Consider the following 17112-nt stretch of genomic DNA (forward strand, 5'->3'; position numbering starts at 1 on the left):
TTTCAGCATCCCTGCTGGTCCATGCAGCATCACCATGACCAGCTTCTGAGCTGCCTCTTGGGAGGAGACACCAAGACCTGGCTTTCTGGTCCGGCCTGGCCTTCCCTGGGCCTCCAGTGCACTGCTTCCCACTGCAGCTGGCCACTGCCCTCCTGCTGGCACCTCCCAGATGTCCCTCTTCAGCTTGCACCCTCCACGGGCAGATCTGGGGGCCCCGCTGGCTTCTCCTGGAGTTCAGCCAGCCCCCAAACTGACATTGCAAGGAGGCTCAGGGCACAAGGGGATGTGGTTGGTGTCCAAACGGACTGACTAGCCTTACTCCCACAGGGGTCCAGGCAGAGAGAGAGGCCCATGCCAGGGTCCCCCTAGGATGGACTTTTCCCTTCTCTGTCTGGCCAAGGGCTGCCGACCTGTTTGTTCCAGAGCCTGAGCCCAGCTCTCATGAGGGCCACGGGACAGGCGTCAGCCTGGTACAGGAAAGGACTGGCAGAGAGAAGCAGGGCAAGGGTCCCATCCAGGCAGGCAGGAGCCTAGGGCAAAATTCCAACTAGAAAACTGAGGCAGAAGCTGGACCAAGCAGAGGGAGCTGGTTCTTCCACCTGCCTCACCCGGCCCACTGGGCAAAGGGCAGGAAGTTCCTTCATGCCCCACTTGGTAGGTGTCAGAACTGGCAGCGACGGCAGCCAGGAAGGCATGCCAAACTGACCCTCCTCACTGGGACCCCTGTGGTGGCTTCTCTAGATGGTCGCATCGCAATGCTTCCCAGCTAGCATCCTGCAGCCCCTGGCCCTTGAGGCCCATCTCTGTTCTCAGCCTGCCCTGCACCCATGTGAAACAGGTCCCTGCTCCTCCCACAGGGCGGTCTGTGCTCATGCTTACAGTGGCGGCCCTGGATGTCTGTCCCCGTGGGACACTCAGGCCTCGTTCACCTCTGCAGCCTTCTTGCCGAGCTCACTCCCCTTCCTCAGGCTCCATCAGGCTCTCCTGCTTCCCCACCTGTGGAACTCTGGCTTGAGCCGAAACCACAGCTTGATAGCTCACAGGTCCCGTCTGCTGGAACCCAGTACATTCTTCGTGGGTCAGAGTAAAGCCTCCTTGCAAAGCTTGTCTGGACCCCTGTGCTTCCTCCAACACCATGACGTGCCTTTTTCACACTTCAGATCCACCTGCTCACTTCCCTCAGACCCAGAGCGTGTGGGGGCCACATGCCCCCTTGTCCTATCAACAGTGAGTGCTCAGCGAGACTAGCCTTGACTTGAACGGCGTGTCTGGAGGCCAGCCTTGGTCCTGGCCAGGCCTGTGGCCCGACCTCTTCTGGGAACATTTTTTTCCCCAGAGAGGCTGCCAAGGCTCTGTCCGAGAGAGGTGATTCTGGCTGCTCACTGCCCACCCTCATGCCCACTTCTGCACACACAGGGGGGACACAGGCCCTCCAGGCCCAGATATATACACATCTGCTGGTTCTGTGTCTCTGGAGAGCCCTAATATACCTCCCTAGGGGGCTCCTTCCTCACCTGCCCTTGCCCATGGGAGCGGAGGGGACATCTGCCCCCGCTAAGCTTGGAGGTGTGGAGGGTACAGAGGCTGGGCCCCTCACACAGCAGGGCATGCGAAGCCCAGCCTCCGGAGCCAGCTTCGGGTCCCGCCTCGTGACTGAGGCCCAAAGCACCACACTCTTCCCCAGAAGCTCTCTCTACCTGTGCTCACTGAGACTCAGTCCCCCGCAGCCAGGATGCCTTGCAATAAAGGGCTCTAGGACCTGTTGGCTGTGTCTAAGATGACACTCAACAAGGACCCTCTAGGGCCGCTGGGGCCCTCCCTCCACACGGGGTGATGGAAGTTCAAAACAAGGCACTGGGTTGGAAACCAATGTATTTCATCTAAAAGTCTAGGGAGAGAAGTGACAGGTTCTGTAAGCTGGGTGGGGAATGGGAGATATGGACCTCAGAAGTTGAGACTATCCAAAGAGCCCTTTTCTCAAATGCCAAACGGGGATAAGGCGGAGTTGACGGCCGTGGCCCTGCCCACCGGACTCAGGACACTTGGGACCCTCTGGTCCTTCTCACACTGAGGCGGCATACCCCCAAGTGGAGATTGGAGAAAAGGCCGGGGTGGGATGGGGTTTCCTCATTGGCTGGCCTTCCTGGCGGGGGGGGGGGGGCAGGGGAGGGAAACTTGACCTTTGTACTCAGGAGGGGCCAAGCCCCAAGCCAGCTGACCATGGGGAGTTAAGACCCCCAGGCCTCCTGAACTCCAGAAGAGATCCTGACCTGGTCTGGGGGCAGAGGAAGGGGGTCGCTGAGGTCGGAGAATCCATCTGTGTTCTGGGCCAGGAAGCAGTCAGTGACTGCACAAATTCCTGCTGGGAAGTGATGTGGCCCCTCCCTGGTTACAACCCCTGCTGACCCCTGAGTTGACCAGCGTGGCGGGCAGCGGGCTGCTGTGGGGACACCCTGTGTGGCCTGGGGCTAAGGACGGCCAGCACAGAAGCGTCCCAAGCCCAGCAGGGAGGAGGAGGTGGGGAGCAGCCTGGCGAGCATGTTGGACACCTCAGTTCTCCTTGCCTGCTGGGGCCAGGCTTTGGGGGACTGGCTTGGAGTGGCCAGAAGGGGTCAGTGAGGGCCCTGCAGAGGACTCCAGTTTCACCTTGTCCAGGATGGTCTTCTTGATGGAGGCGGGCGAGACCTTCTCCCGGTCAGCCATGGACTGCAGCTCCCTGGGGAGGCAGTGAAGAGGGCTGGCTCCCGGGCTCTGCCTCCCTCCTGGGCCCATCTGTCCACCAGGGAAGGAGGAGCGCCTGCTGGCCTGGGTGCTACTCTGCTGTCCCTCCCACCACAGCTCCCTCTGCTAGCCACCCCTCCCCAACACGGCCCTCTGTCCGCCCCTCACCTCATTCAGATCAGCTCAGGGCCACCAAATCTACTGGCTGCCCCAGCCCCTGAACCCTTCACGGGACGACGGCTCCAAGCCGAGCCACCAAACCCTGCTGTCCGACCGGCCTCTTCAATTCCTTTCTGCTGTCCCAGAGCGGGGGCGAGCGCACGCACACAGCGGAGCCTCCTGCCGGCTGACTGGCGAATCTCCCCAGGAGGAGGGCAGGGAGGAAGGGGTGACCCAGCCCACAGGGGTTCCCTCTGCTTCCCACTGGCCTGCCTCCCCGGCCTGGATGGTCACCCTGGTGTGCGGGCTGCAGGGGGTGACACTCTGTGGGAAGCACAGCGTGGGCCCACAGGGCAGCCCGTCCCCATGGGACAATGGCTGGTGGGGGGGGGCTATAAGCTATGACCCTGGGGGCGCCCCTGCCAGGCCTCGGTAAACGTCTGCTCAGGGAACGGCTGAGCAGAATGTGCGAGGCAGCACTGGGGGCCCACCGTGTGCGGATGCAGGAGGCCTCCACGGCGTTGATGAGGAGGGCGCGGAAACCCCCACTCTCCAGGACATGCAAGGCGTGGATGGTGGCCCCGCCAGGAGAGCAGACGTTGTCCTTGAGCTGGCCTGGGTGCTTCTCCGAGTCCAGTAGCATCTTGGAGGCCCCCTAGAGCCGAGCGAACAGCTGCAGGGTACCTCTCCGGCCTGCAGGCCACTGCCCCCAGCCCCAGCCCCCGTGCACCCGCTGATTCTCCACCCATCCGCCCCCACTGCAACAGCATCCGGCCCGGCAAGGAGTGGCTCCCACCAAAGGACCGGGAAAAACACTGACCAGCAGAGCCTGGGCCCCGAGGCGGACCGCCAGGCGCCTGGGAAGCCCCATCTTCACTCCCCCGTCAGCCAGGGCCTCCAGGGCTGTGAATGCCTGCAGGGAGAAGGCAGCTAAGCCCCGGCCCTAGGCCCTTCCTCCTTCTCCAAGCAACAGTGGGTCCAGCAGCTCTGCCCACAGCGGCCAGAGCAGGGAGCAGGGTGAGGATGTGCCCCCAAGGGCCTGGGAACTGTCCACCACCACCAGTGGCCGCCCATCCCCAGTCCTCACGTAGGCTGGGCCGCTGCCACTGAGCCCCGTGACGGCATCAATCAGGTCCTCCTCCACCTCCGTGCAGAAGCCCACGCTACCCATGAGCTGCTCCAGGAGCCTCCCGTCCTCCACCTGGGCGTGGGTGCCCGTGGCATACACGGTGGCTCCCTCTCGCACCACGACCGGTGTGTTGGTCATGCAGCGGATGACTTTGGGGGCTGGCTGGAACGCCGTCAGCTTCTGGAGGAGAAACCAGCTGTGTCTCTGTACTGCCCCTTGCCCAGCAGAGTGTGCGAGGCATGACTGAACGCACTCGCGCAACTGAGCATTTCCTGGCTTCTTGCTGTGGGCTGGGCCAATGTGCCCATTTCACAGCCAGAGCTCCTGACCACTGTGCAGCATACTGGCCTGGACCCACAGCGCTCACCTTCTCGATGGAGCTGATGGTGACCCCAGCGGCGCAGGACACCACGATGTGACGATCCTCAATGTCAGCGCCAATCTCGTCCAGGATAAAGGGGATGATGTGTGGCTTCACGGCCAGGAAGAGCACATCACTGTGCCGCACGGTCTCCTTGTTGTGGGGTGTCAGGTTCACTCCCAACTTCTGCAGGGAGCACCAACGTGGGCTCAGCCTGCCGGCGTTGCTGGCTGGCCCCCCTAGTATCCTCTCCAAGCTAAGAACCCCACACGTAGAAGAGCACAGAGGTTGCTGAGAACCGTGGACAGTCAGGAGAGGGGGCTCAGGGCATGGAGCTCTGACAGCCCCCAGCCACCCCTCCCACCCTGAGGTAGAAGAAGCTCTCCGCTCCGGAATACGTCCCTTTTGCAAACAGAAAAGGGGTATGTATCCATGCCACGGCCCTGATCCACCCCACCATGGGCGACCGTCCTCCAGGGGTGAGTGGTGTTATGGGTGGCAGGTTCCCAGCTTGACATCTGGAGCCCTGATTCAGCTGTGGCAAACCAAAGCTGTATTCAGTCCCCAGATGCGTTCAACCTGGCCCTGACACTGTGGTCCCAGCTGCCTGGCTCCCACAGCCCCTGTGGAGGCTCCGTTCGGGGAACCCCACTCCAGTCCGGCACACCCTCCCCACCAGCTGCATGTGTGCCTGTCACCCGGGGCCCAAGAGCCGAGCAAGGGGGGCCACCAGCAGGCCAGGAGGCAGGGTCTGCAGGACGCTACAGCATCTCATGGCGGGGGGGTCGCATGGTGTCTCCCACTGGCCCTTTACACCTGGGGCCCTCAGGGTCAAGGCTATCACACACTCTCCCCGGACACACCAACGAGCCCCTTCAGGGACTGCCTCCCTGTCCCCTTCCACTCTGCACCTACCCTGAGGGCAGAAACGGTGGCCAGGTCCATGTCTGGGGAGCTGGCCATGATCTTGTGGGCAGCCAGGATGCCTGTGGGTAACAGAGATCCTTCCTCAAGGCCTCTCCTGGTCTCCCCCATCACAGCCCCAGGACGGAGAGTGGAAATCCCGCCACCCAGAGTGAGAGCAGTTCCTACCCCACCCCAAACATCCCAAGGCTGCCATTTCCCACAGGACTGAAACAGGGCAAGTTTTCCAGACCCGTCCCTCACCCACAGCCGGTAGAAGGGTAATGGCCCACCCCTGCCCACTCCACGGCCTCCCGGCTGCAGGGCCTACCTGCAGCTGTGAAGCCCTTGGCCAAGGCAAAGGCCAGCTGGCCAGCTCCGATAAAGCCCACGCTCATGCTGTCTGGGGCCCCGCCCACAACCCTCGCAGCTGGCACGGGCGCTGGGGGACGCTGGAGGGGCAGCTGCGGGGCGAGATGGGGCAGGATCCAGAGCAAGAAGCTGGGCGGGCAGCGCCAGGCCTAGCCGCTGGCCCCGCGCCCATCTCCGCGCTCCCACCGCCATCCCGGCCGGTTCAACTTTCCCTGACGCCGCCCGCCCGCTCCGACGTGGCAATCACTCCAGTCTCCCCGTTCACAGTTTGCCCCCGACGGTCCGGGACAGAGGACACAGGGAGGGGCGTGCCGGCCTCCGGAAGGGGTCGGACGGCCGCGGGGGGCGACGGCTCGGAGCCCGGAGGCCCCCCCCACGTCCGAGCCCCCCACCTCACCCCCAGGCCGGAGCCGGTGTGCGGATGCGCCTCCCCCCGTGCACCGCCCCCACCCACACCTGACCCCAGCTCGGCGCCCACTCACCCACTCACTGCGCGCAGGTCGCCCGGGAACCGCGGAGCCGCGCCCGCCACGCGGCACCCGAGCCTCGTCGGCCCCGCCCCCGCCTGTTCAACCAATGGGCGGCGCGGCCGCCAGGCGCCGGCCAATCGAGGGGCGCGGGAGGCGCCGGGGCGGTTGCATCATCCTCTCGCCCGGCGCTCACGCCCCCGCCGCCCCGGCCCAGCCTCCCTGCGCCCCCGCCCCGGGTCCGCGCCCCCGCGACCGCGCGTGGGGACTGAGCTCGCCGGGGCTGCGGCTGGCGCGGGCCTTCGAGGAGCGGCCGGGGCGGAGGCTGCCCGCGCGGGGCCTGGTAGTGGGCCACGCGCACACGGGCACGCCAGGGGGTGTCCTCAATCGCGTGGCCCGTGCTAGCTGTTACTTGATCAAACTGTTTGGAGAAGCCCAAACTGTATAATATTTTTGCTTGCTTGCTTTTCTTTTTTTTTTTCTTTTCCGTTTTTTTTTCTTTGTGGGAGGCTTGAAAACAATTTGCAGAATGGAAACATTTTAAAATATAACACTATTTTTTTTAAAGATTTACTTATTTATTTTGAGAGAGTGAGAATGAGAGAGAGAGAGAGAGAGAGTACATGAGAGGCGGGAGGGTTAGAGGGAGGAGCAGGCTCCTCACCGAGCAGGGAACTCGATGCGGGACTCGATTCTGGGACTCCAGGATCATGACCTGAGCCAAAGGCAGTCGCTTAACCAACTGAGCCACCCAGGCGCCCAAATATAACACTATTTTGATACTGTTTTCTCACTTTAAAATGTGTTTATTGTACCGAGAAGCTTGGACATTGGAGAGGATAGCCTAAGCCTTTTCAGAATCTCAAAATCGGGGGCCCCCTGGGAGGTCTAGGTCAATCCCTTTGAGATCCAGACCCTCTTTTTCCCAACTGGGGTTTTCTCTGCAAGTCTTCCCCCCCCCACCCCCCCTCCAACCCGGCTCAGGCATGACGGAGGCCATAGCCTCCGTCCGTAGGAGGTTTACATGTAAACCTCCCCAAAGAGGTGCTTGGGGTGGGTAGTGATCAACCAGTCAACAGATCCCATAGTGCCCCCAGCTCCTGTGGAGCACCCCCATGTCTCCTGACATCTTGTCTGCAGTGTCCATGGAAATTTTTGCCCCTGCATTTGGAGAACAAGTCGTTTTTTCCCTGAGGATGTGCTCAGGGCTCAAGTGAGTTGAGTTTATTTGGGTTTTAGGACAGTCCAGGGTCCCGGTCAGCAGAAGGGTTAAGGGCAAAGTGAGAAGTAATAGTCATTGGCAATCCAACCACCACCACCATCCCCGCCCAGCCCCAGGGGAAGGGGTGACCCGCTTTATGTTTTCAGTTCTGTATCTTAAATGGTAACAAGCTGTCCTCAAACATGATCCAGCATTACCCTGATGTTTGTGCCCCAGAAGCAGGGCTGTGAGCTCTTGTGGACACAGTGGTGGCCACCAACACCAACAGAGCAGTGGGTAGTGATGGTGCATGCAAGGTGGATTTCCTGGCATCCACCACATGGGTGCATCTGAACATTTAGTCCTTACCTTCTGAGGGAGGGGCCATAGCAAGAGGCCCTTCTCCAGTTGGCACCCCCAGGATCCATGCCCATCAAACCTCACGACCCAAGTGCTCCCTGAGACTCCAGCCCACCAACATCTGCCCCCTGACCCCACCCTACTTGTCCGAAGTGGACTGTCTGGGGAGTGGTCCAAACTCAAATGCATAGGCATAAATCCAACAGCCCCCCTGAGTATTGCCTGATTGGACATAATCAAAAGACAGAACCCCTTCCTTTAAAAAGTACTGTTTTTCAGTGATAAGGACAAATAACTCCCTCCTCCAAAAAGAAAAGATCCTCCCACTCAGGGAGTGACTGTGGGCAGGAACAACCTAAGGCAAGCCTCCTGGAGGACTTCTGCCATGTTTATCTTGAGCCCTGGGTCCCCTCCTCCTTTGTCTCCCCCACAGGCCCTTTAACATTTAGGGTAGGTGGAGCACTGGGGGCACAAGGCCACTGGGCAACGAGGAGACTGGGGAGCTGCTGACCATTTCAGAAGTTTGGCTAGAAAAGGAGGAAGACTGGTCGGCGTGCAGGCCTCCCTGTGAGTTAGGAAGGACACGGTGCGTATGCTCATCTGTCACCTGGAGATGGACCCCCTGGCCTCCACGCTCCCCCGACCAGTGAGGGCCGTCAGGACACCTCAGGACACACCGGCTCCTGGTCCCTTTGGGGATCGACTGTTGAGCCAATAACACCTGCCCCCCTCCAGATAAAGGACCCCTGTCAGTGCACCGTCCCTACCAGGCAGGCGAGTCGCCCCCCTCGTGCTCTGCATGGTGCCAGCACAAGGGAGCCCATGGAACCCATGGCTATGCCCCTCCCGGCAAGCCCCTGCAGGAGTGTGGGGTGCTGGTGAACATCACTGGAAGGGGGGAGACCAGCTCGGCATCGCCCTCACCTCCCCACCCCCATTGCCCACAGAGGGAGAGGACAATGCCCGTTTCTTCCTCAGGAGGCTGCCCCTCAGCGCAGGGGGCACCTCCTCCCTCAGTCGGGCCCAGTCTCGGCCAGTCTCCGTGCTCACACTGGGTCACACTGGGGGGATGGCCCAGGAGGTGCCCCTGGCCATCGCCCCCTGGGCAGAGACTGCTCACCAGAGCCAGGATGCGTGTCAACATTGGCCTTTATTTCCTGCTCAAGGCCCCAGGACGGGCCACAGGGCTGCTGTACTCAGGGGCAGCCAGCAGCTTGATCTGGGGCGGCCCAGTCCGGGCTCCTGAGCAGGGGAAGCTGGCTGGAGTGCAGCGGGGGGCAGCCCCGGTGGGCTCTGGTGCCCAGCGGCCAGGTGAAAGGATACTTGAGCGGAGGTCGTGGGCCTGTGAGCACTAGGGAGGTGCCCAGCGCCCAGGCTCTGTGACCCAGTGGCTGCCCCAGGCTGAGCTCTCCCCCTGGGTCAGGGCTGCCCCAGACTCGCCTGTCTGGGGCCCACAGTAGGCACTGCAGAAGCTGCTGCACGGGGGCTGATGGTGGGTGCCTGGTGGGCACTCCCTCCCCGGGCGGGAACCCAGCTTCCCCTCGGCATTCTGCGCTCACTGTGGTCCTGCCAACCCCCTGTGGGCCCCTGCAGGCCCCTGGCACTGTCTCCAGCCTGCTGAAGCTGCAGTGTGTGACCACACCATGATTCCTGTTCTTCTTACAGCCACTCCAAGGTGGGCAGGGAGGGGTCCCCATGCCAGGCTCCTTCTCCTTGAGCTGGTACAGAGCCCCCCAGCAGTGCCCTGCTGAGAGCGCTGTCCTTCCCACACCCCCAGGAGCTGTCCCCTTTTCAACTCTACTTAGGTCACGGCCTGAATGTGGTCTCCAGACACTGGTGGGCACACGGGGCTGCCTCCAAACCCTAGCCTCGATGTCCTTATCTATAAAGTGGGTCACAACAGCATCTGCTTCAAAGGTTTCTCATGTTGCAGTGGGTAGCACTGAGCCAGGGAGGGCCAGGAAATGGAGCAAGAGAGAGAGAGAGAGAGAGATACAGACAGAGATAAGAGATACACAGAGAGATAGACCAAGAGACAGAGAGAAGGGCTGGGAGCTGCCTGGGGGAGGAGGGTGCTTGCCTGTGTCCTGCTCAGGGCCTTCTGCCCCTCTGTCTCCCCTCCCCCCGCCCCCAGCCTGGCCAGAAATCCAGGAGTGGCTCTGGTGGTTGCCTCCCTCGGGCTTGCTCCCTGGGCATCTGGGTTCACCCTGGTGGCCCTCACGGTGCCTGCGGCCCCTGGAGAGCCCTGGTGGGCAGGCAGCTACAAGGTGGGCACGAAGCGGATCCTCTGGGAGTAGGCGAGGTCAGCGATGTAGAGGAGCAGGTTGACGTAGGTGAAGGTGGCCACCACCAGCTGGCTGTCCCAGGAGCAGCTGCCTCGGGGGCAGTCGGGGGGCCGCCCAGGCTCACCGTACTTGGGGTCGAAACAGAAGACGGGCCAGATCACAGCTGCGCTGAGGTACAGGAGCACGGCCAGGAAGGTGTACACCACCACCACACGGTCGAAGGGGCAGCCCAGGCCCCCTGTGCGGCCTGTCACGCTCAGGGCCACCACGGCCACCGTGGCCAGGAAGCACAGGCTGTAGACGGCCACGCACCACTGGGTGGCCACGTAGCGCCCGTAATGGCTGTCGTGGACGAGCGCCCCGAAGATGATGCAGGCCACGAAGGCCTGGACGATCTTGAGGAGCCCCGAGACCGTGGCCATGTAGCTAGCCACCTGGCCCGGCCGGGCCCGTGTCAGGGCTACCTCCGCAGCGTAGGCCAGGAAGAGGAGCCCCGCAAAGACGCTGGCGGCCAGGCGGAAGTCCCTGGCTGCGCAGCCCGCGGGCTCGGGGGGGCACTCCAGCCGGGTGAAGTACAGGGGGTAGATGACCGCGGCCGTGGCGGACAGCAGTGTGGCCAGCATGGCGAAGGCTGCGGTGAAGTTGCCCCAGGACAGGTGCAGGCAGCTGTGCAGCCGGGTGAACTCACAGGCCACCACGAGGCCAGAGAGGGCGAAGCAGAAGCCCCACGCAGCCATGCAGAAGGTGCCCTGGACGCCCGCGAAGCCGCCCCGGTGGGCCACCAAGCTGAAGGTGGTGCAGCCAAAGGCCAGCTGCAGTACTCGGGCCGTGCCCACGGGGGACGTCACAGCGCCCAAGTGCAGGTACCCACCCCCGGGGGGCTCCATGGTGCTGCCCATCTGGCCGGCCTGGTCCTCCCCTCGCTGGCTGCCCGGTGGCCCTGGCGTCCTGGCCTGGCCGCGGCCCGGCTTTCCACTGTGCCCGCGGAGACAGGTGCCGGCAGCCTGCAGTGGCGGTGATGAGGACGCCGCCTGACATTGCAGCAGAGGGCGGCCTCTCCGCCGCCTGAGTGGGGCGGGCCGAGCACCCCGCCCCCCCGCACTATAAATAGGTGGTCACGATTTGAGCCCCGGAATAGCAGCAGGGTGTGTCTGTCCCCAACCCCCAGGGTCATCTGACGCCCCCCTCCGCGTCCCGCCGCGAAGCCCCTGCCAGGACCATTAACCCCTTGGCTGCTGGCACCGGCCCACCTCCGAAGCACCTGCCTCTGTCGGTCAGTTGGCTCCACGGCCTGCAGGGGACGGGGAGGGAGAGCAGCAGACAGGGAAGGTGGGCTCGGAAGCCTCCAGGGTCACCCCTGTGAGGAGGGAGGACGATGTCCGGGAGGCCGGGGGGAGCAGTGGGGGCTGGGATGGTTTCAGGACCCTGCCGTCCAAGTCCCTGGGGCTCTCGCTCAGCCTGATCTCCTGGAGGTGTTGGGACTGACCCCGGGGCACAGAGCTTTAGTTATTATTTGGGGGTTCGTTATGGAATTCTTCGCTTGTCTTTCCTCAACTTATAATAACGCCTAGAAAAAATTCAGGTCTCCCCTCTTCAGGCTGAAGTATTAACAGTATATGAAATGATTTTGAAAATGAAGAACAATTTTCTGACTGTAAAGGTTGTCCATGTGAAGGTTCTGTCAATACAGGAAAAGACAAAGAAAAATCCCCTGTGTTTCTGTTGCCCAGCTCAGCCACTGGGACCATCCTGTGTACAATATACAGCCTTATGCATATTTCTCTTGACTTTTCATTTAGAAAAATTTCAAAGTTACGGAAGAGTTGCAAGATAATACAGTGAACACTCAGATATCTTTCGCCTAGATTCAAAAATTATTATTGTTTTTAAAGATTTTATTTATTTATTTGTCAGAGAGAGAGTGAGAGTGCGCACAAGCAGGCTCCCTGCAGGGAGCCCGACACGGGCCTCAACCCCAGGGCCCCGGGATCGTGACCTGAGCCGAAGGCAGAAGCTTCGCCAGCCGAGCCGCCGAGGTGTCGAGAATTAACTGTAGATTCAAGAATTATTAATATTTTGCCCTATTTGTGTTCTCTCTCCCCCACACAATTAATAATTAATAATGCTAATTAATTCTGGGGACACCTGGGGGGCTCAGTCGGTTAAGCATCTGCCTTCGGCTCAGGTCACGATCCCAGGGTCCTGGGATCGAGTCCCGCATCGGGCTCCCTGCTCCGTGGGAAGCCTGCTGCTCCCTCTCCCACTCCCCCTGCCTGTGTTCCCTCTCTCGCTGTGTCTCCCTCTGTAAATAAATAAATAAAATCGTTAAAAAAATACTAGTTAATTCTGCAGATATGATGATTTGCCACTAGATCCTTCTATAGACACCTCTTAAGAACAAAGCCATTCTCCCACAGTTGGGAAATTTCTTTAAAAGATTTTATTTATTTATTTATTTTAAGATTTTATTTATTCACTTGACAGAGAGAGAGAGACAGTGAGAGAGGGAACACAAGCAGGGGGAGTGGGAGAGGGAGAAGCGGGCTTCCCGCAGAGCAGGGAGCCCGATGCGGGGCTCGATCCCAGGACCCTGGGACCATGACCTGAGCCGAAGGCAGACACCTAACGACTGAGCCACCCAGGCGCCTCTATTATTTATTTATTTATTTATTTATTTGACACAGAGAGAGTGAGAGAGAGAGCACAAGCAGGGGGAGCAGCAGAGGGAGAGGGAGAAGCAGGCTCCCCGCTGAGCAAGGTGTCCAACTAGGTGGGGGGGCAGCTCTCTCCCAGGACTTTGAGATCATGACTTGAGCCAAAGGCAGACCAACTGAGCCACCCAGGTGCCCCCACAATTGGGAAATTAAAGAATGATCACTTGATACATGGTCCTTACTCAATTTTCTCAATCTATCCCCAAAATATACTTTGTAACTTTTATTAATTTAATTAATTAATTTTATTATTATTATTTTTAAGTAGGCTCCACGCCCAGCATGGAGCCAAGTGCGGGGCCTGAACTCAGGACCCTGAGATCAAGACCTGAGTTGAGATCAAGTGTCAGACACTCAACCAACTGAACTACCCAGAGGCCCTGCGCTCTATGCCTTTTAAAACGTTTGCATCAGAATCTGATTGGGAGTATGCATTGCATCGGTCTGTCATGTCTCTCAGTTTCCTTTATTCCAGAATAGTCTCAACCCCCCCATACACACTGTCTTTTTGAAGACTTCAGGCCAGTGTCTTCATAGGCTGTCTTTCAGTGTGTATTGTCTGTCTGCCTGTTTCCCCACGGTTAGATTCTTTTTTTTTTTAAGATTTTATTTGTTTATTTATTTATTTGAGAGGGGGGGGAAACAGCAGGAGAGGGAAGAGGGTCAGAGGGAGAAGCAGGCTCCCCACCGAGCCGGGAGCCCGATGTGGGACTCGATCCCAGGACTCCGGGATCATGACCTGAGCCGAAGGCAGTTGCTTAACCAACTGAGCCACCCAGGCGCCCCCCGCGGTTAGATTCTGCTAAATGCTCTTGGCAGGAAAACCAGGGTATCTGTCGGGAGAATCGTGACAGGGAGGGTCCAGAGCATGGGAGCTGGGCCGTCTGCGTGGAGTGGTGTCCCCACTTCACGCGTCCACATCTCCATTTTCTGCCGCCCTCCCGGGGTCTCAGCAGCCGTGGGGGCCTCTCGTGGACAGTGTTCTCGGCGAACACACACACAACCCCCTCTAACAGTGGAACTGTGGTGGTCATGTGACCTGACGTGCCTGTTTATGAATCCTCCGGAACAGTTAATATAATCGTAAAATAAGGGATTCTCGTTGGTTCTCACGTCTTTAATCCTCTGAGATAGTGTCTGGACGCTACAGGGTGGGTAGGAAGGCCTCGCAAGGCAGCCCTTCCATGGAATGCCCTCATCCTGCTCACTGGGGAGCCAGGCCAGCTCACTCACCCTCAGGAGGAAGGCTCCGTCCCTGGTCAGCAACGTGTGTGCCCTTGGGAAGGATTGTCCGCTTCATTCCTCCAAGTGTCCTCCATGAGCTCCTGACCCTGGGCAAGGGAGCGAGGGGGACATGGGCCTCCGGCGTCGGGGGGGGGGTGCAGGGAGGATGGTTTCAGCTGCCACTGCCTTGAGACCACAGGGAGCTGGAAGGAAACCCTCTCGATCGGAGCAGTTTCATTTATCTCATGCAGACACGTGCCACGCTTCAGCCAAAGTTCATAACTCAGCAAACCCTAACAGTGAACCCAGCCGTGTTTCTCAACCACAGTAACGGTTGCTGGGGCACCACCCTCCCCGCCCTCACCCGAGGGGTCCAGCCTGGAGCACCTGAAACCTTGGGCATTTCGGGAAGACCGGGCTCAGCATTGCCAGCGCTGGGGGGTGTCCCTGGGTGCCCGGGGATGGCCAGCCCAAATATGCAGGCAGAAGGCAGCCTCCCAGGACGCTGGAGCAGGGGTGGTGAGTGAGGGGGTCCTCCCTTCCTGAGGAGACATGGTGGGGGCCTCCAACTGCCAGCGTGGAGATACCTGGAAATCAGGTAAACGTGGAGCGGGGAAATGCTGGGGAGGGACCGGCATGACAGCAACAAGAGTGTCCCAGGTAGCCTGGCCGGCAAGCTGACCTGACAGTGACCGCGGAGCCCAAGTACGGCAGCATCCCCGGGGGTCTGGACAGGGCAGCAGATGATGTGCAAGGGGTGGGGTCAGCAGGCGGGTGCTGAGCGGGAGACCTTCATGAGGGAGCTGGGTCTCAGATGCCAGGTATGCACACCCGTCTTTATCATCCTGCTCTCCGTGGGGAAACTGAGACCCGTGGCCACCCCCGGGGGAGGGGGTCCCCATGGTATGGGGGCCATGCCCAGACTCAGGTCCTCAGTGTCTGCCCTGGGCTTTGCTTCTCCTCATCCCTAAGGGGCTGCTGCCTAAGTCTGGGCGAAGCCCCTGCTGGCCACTGGACCCCCAGCTTTCCCCAGCCCCCCAGGGGGGTGGAGCCAAGCCCTGAGTTCTCTGTGATGAAGCAGGGCAGAGGCAGAGGGGTCGGCTCCGCTGTGGCCCTAGTGCTTGAGTCCTGTCTGTTTCCCCTTTCTCAGTTCTTACCCACTTCCTGTCTGTAAGGGACCTTCAGAGTTGGAGAGCAGATCACAGCAAAGTCTATGTCCTGTGCTTTGCCAGTAGGGCTTGCCTGCCCACAGCACCCATGGGCAGCCTTGGGGTCCTCCCCACGGTCTGTTGGCCACCCTACCCTGGGATCTGCTTCGTGGCTGGGACAGTGGTGAGGACCCCTGGGGGCCTGACACGGGACATGCTCCAGATTCCAGACTCCGACTCCCCACGTGCGTGGCGCAAGGCTGGTGACGACGTCTGTTCTCAAGCCTTCACTAACTTGTCACCATAGAAAAACACAGAGATTCTAGCTGCTCACAGTGTGGAAATAGCAACAAAATTTCAAGTGAATTTAGCCTTTTTGGGGGAGTCAGGGAAAGCCCCCATAAAGCAGGAACAACTTGGCTGGGAGCTCGATGATGACATTAAGCAGGTGTCCATGGGACAGAAAGGCAGGTGTAGCTGCTCTGTGTGCTCAGGGGACACAGAGGCTTGGTAGTCAGACTTCAGGGCCTGAGGGTTGATGGCGCAGGACCGCCTGCGGGGCCCGGAGGTCACAGCCGCTCTGACGACAGGGGGAGGGGAGGGCAGCCGTGTGAGCATCTTGCCCAGGCAGCTGCATCTTCTGGCTTTTTTTTTTAGCAGAATTTTTTTCTTTGGTGGGGGGAGTGCACGCATGCTTGCAAGCAGGGGGTGGAGGTGGCAGTGGGAAGGGCAGAGGCAGATGGAGAGAGAGAATCCTAAGCAGGATCCATGCCCAGCGTGGAGCCCGATGGGGCTTGAACTCAGGACCCTGAGATGACCTGAGCCAAAACCAAGAGTCAGACGCTTCACCGACTGAGCCACCCAGGTGCCCCCCCACTTTAAAAAAATATATATTTTATTTATTTGTTTGTTTATTTTAAAGATTTTATTTATTTATTTGACAGAGTCATAGTGAGAGAGGGAACACAAGCAGGGGGAGTGGGAGAGGGAGAAGCAGGCCTCCTGCCGAGCAGGGAGCCCCGTGCGGGGCTCGATCCCGGGACCCTGGGATCATGACCTGAGCTGAAGGCAGACGCCCAACGACTCAGCCCCCCAGGCGCCCCAGCCCCCCCCTTTTTAAAGCATATGCTGAGCATTTTTGCTCCTGCAGGAATCACATAAGGGAAACGTAAAGTAGCAATGTTTCCGGAGAAGCTGTGGCCTAAGTGTGCCCATGTCACATGGGCAGCCATGCCGAGTACTGCAGGTTTCATGGCAGCCATGACCTAGTGTGCCCGGGGCTTACTTTGTCACCAGCCTGGCAGTAAAGTGTGGCGAGGACTGACCACTTGCCTCTCTCTTATTTTGTCGGGAACACATGGAGAAAGGGTTTATTCCTTTGGTGGAAGGAGTCCCACCAGGCCTAAGCCACCGGTATGGTGCTCAGTGGGCCCGGCGCATCTGAGACACACAAAGCTGCCCGCTGACCCCTTCCGGGCCGCCTCAGGTGGAGCGAGACGTCTGCCTGCCCGCGCTGTCGCCACCCACCGCCCTTCTCTGCACAGAGCTGGTTAAAGGGCAGCAAGGCCTGAGTCCCCCGCCCAGCTCGACCGTGGCAGGCCCCTCCCTGTGAAGTCTCCCCTTTGGGGCGCTCCTTGGCTCCTTTCCCACTGGGAGCGCACCATCCATGGCTGTCTGGGGGCCCAGGAAGGGGCTGCACCCCAAAGCCAGCAGTCGGTCACTCCTGGATACACCTTCTTTCATCTCCAGCCTTTGGCCGCCCCATCCCGACCTCACTGTTGCCCTTGGCCACTGGGACTGCACGGGTTCCCACAGGGGACCATGGAGCAGTGGCCCATGGAGGGGACCACAGGTGGGCCACTCAGGGCCACCTGGGGAAGCCAACATGGGTGACCAGTGGGTCGAAGGTGGGGCGGGAGGCGGCCCCGGAACCCCTCAGCAGACGACCCCAGCACCCTGGGGTTCTGCTTGGGTCCCTCTCAGGCCCACGGTGGCCCCGAGGTGTGGGCAGAGCTGGTCAGACGCCCCGGGCATGGCCCCTGGCCTTGCAGGGAGTGAGGGTGTGGGG

General features: G+C 60.2%; 2 protein-coding genes across 4 annotated transcripts; both read right to left on the reverse strand.

The window, feature by feature from the left end:
• Nucleotides 1–1855: 1855 nt before the first annotated feature.
• On the reverse strand, nucleotides 1856–6202 carry PYCR1 (pyrroline-5-carboxylate reductase 1). 3 transcript variants are annotated; one of them, XM_027626162.1, is made up of 8 exons: nucleotides 6128–6201; nucleotides 5605–5737; nucleotides 5286–5356; nucleotides 4377–4556; nucleotides 3968–4186; nucleotides 3701–3793; nucleotides 3372–3535; nucleotides 1856–2716 (listed from the first exon to the last, which is right to left on the reverse strand). In XM_027626162.1, exons 2-8 carry the CDS (start codon nucleotides 5669–5671, stop codon nucleotides 2551–2553), a joined length of 960 nt encoding a protein of 319 aa, XP_027481963.1. In that variant the 5' UTR covers nucleotides 5672–5737; nucleotides 6128–6201; the 3' UTR covers nucleotides 1856–2550. The 3 variants fall into 3 exon arrangements, with proteins under 3 accessions (XP_027481963.1, XP_027481962.1, XP_027481964.1); XM_027626161.1 differs by having other exon boundaries at nucleotides 3968–4189; XM_027626163.1 differs by lacking the exon at nucleotides 5605–5737 and having other exon boundaries at nucleotides 3968–4189; nucleotides 6128–6202.
• A 2462-nt stretch (nucleotides 6203–8664) lies between these two features.
• MYADML2 (myeloid associated differentiation marker like 2) lies at nucleotides 8665–10969 on the reverse strand. The gene has a single exon (XM_027626600.2). The coding sequence runs from the start codon at nucleotides 10855–10857 to the stop codon at nucleotides 9934–9936; it is 924 nt and encodes a 307-aa protein (XP_027482401.1). The 5' UTR covers nucleotides 10858–10969; the 3' UTR covers nucleotides 8665–9933.
• Nucleotides 10970–17112: the final 6143 nt, after the last annotated feature.

The sequence above is a fragment of the Zalophus californianus genome, chromosome 16 (assembly GCF_009762305.2).
Source record: "Zalophus californianus isolate mZalCal1 chromosome 16, mZalCal1.pri.v2, whole genome shotgun sequence".
NCBI classification, from domain to species: Eukaryota; Metazoa; Chordata; class Mammalia; order Carnivora; family Otariidae; genus Zalophus; species Zalophus californianus.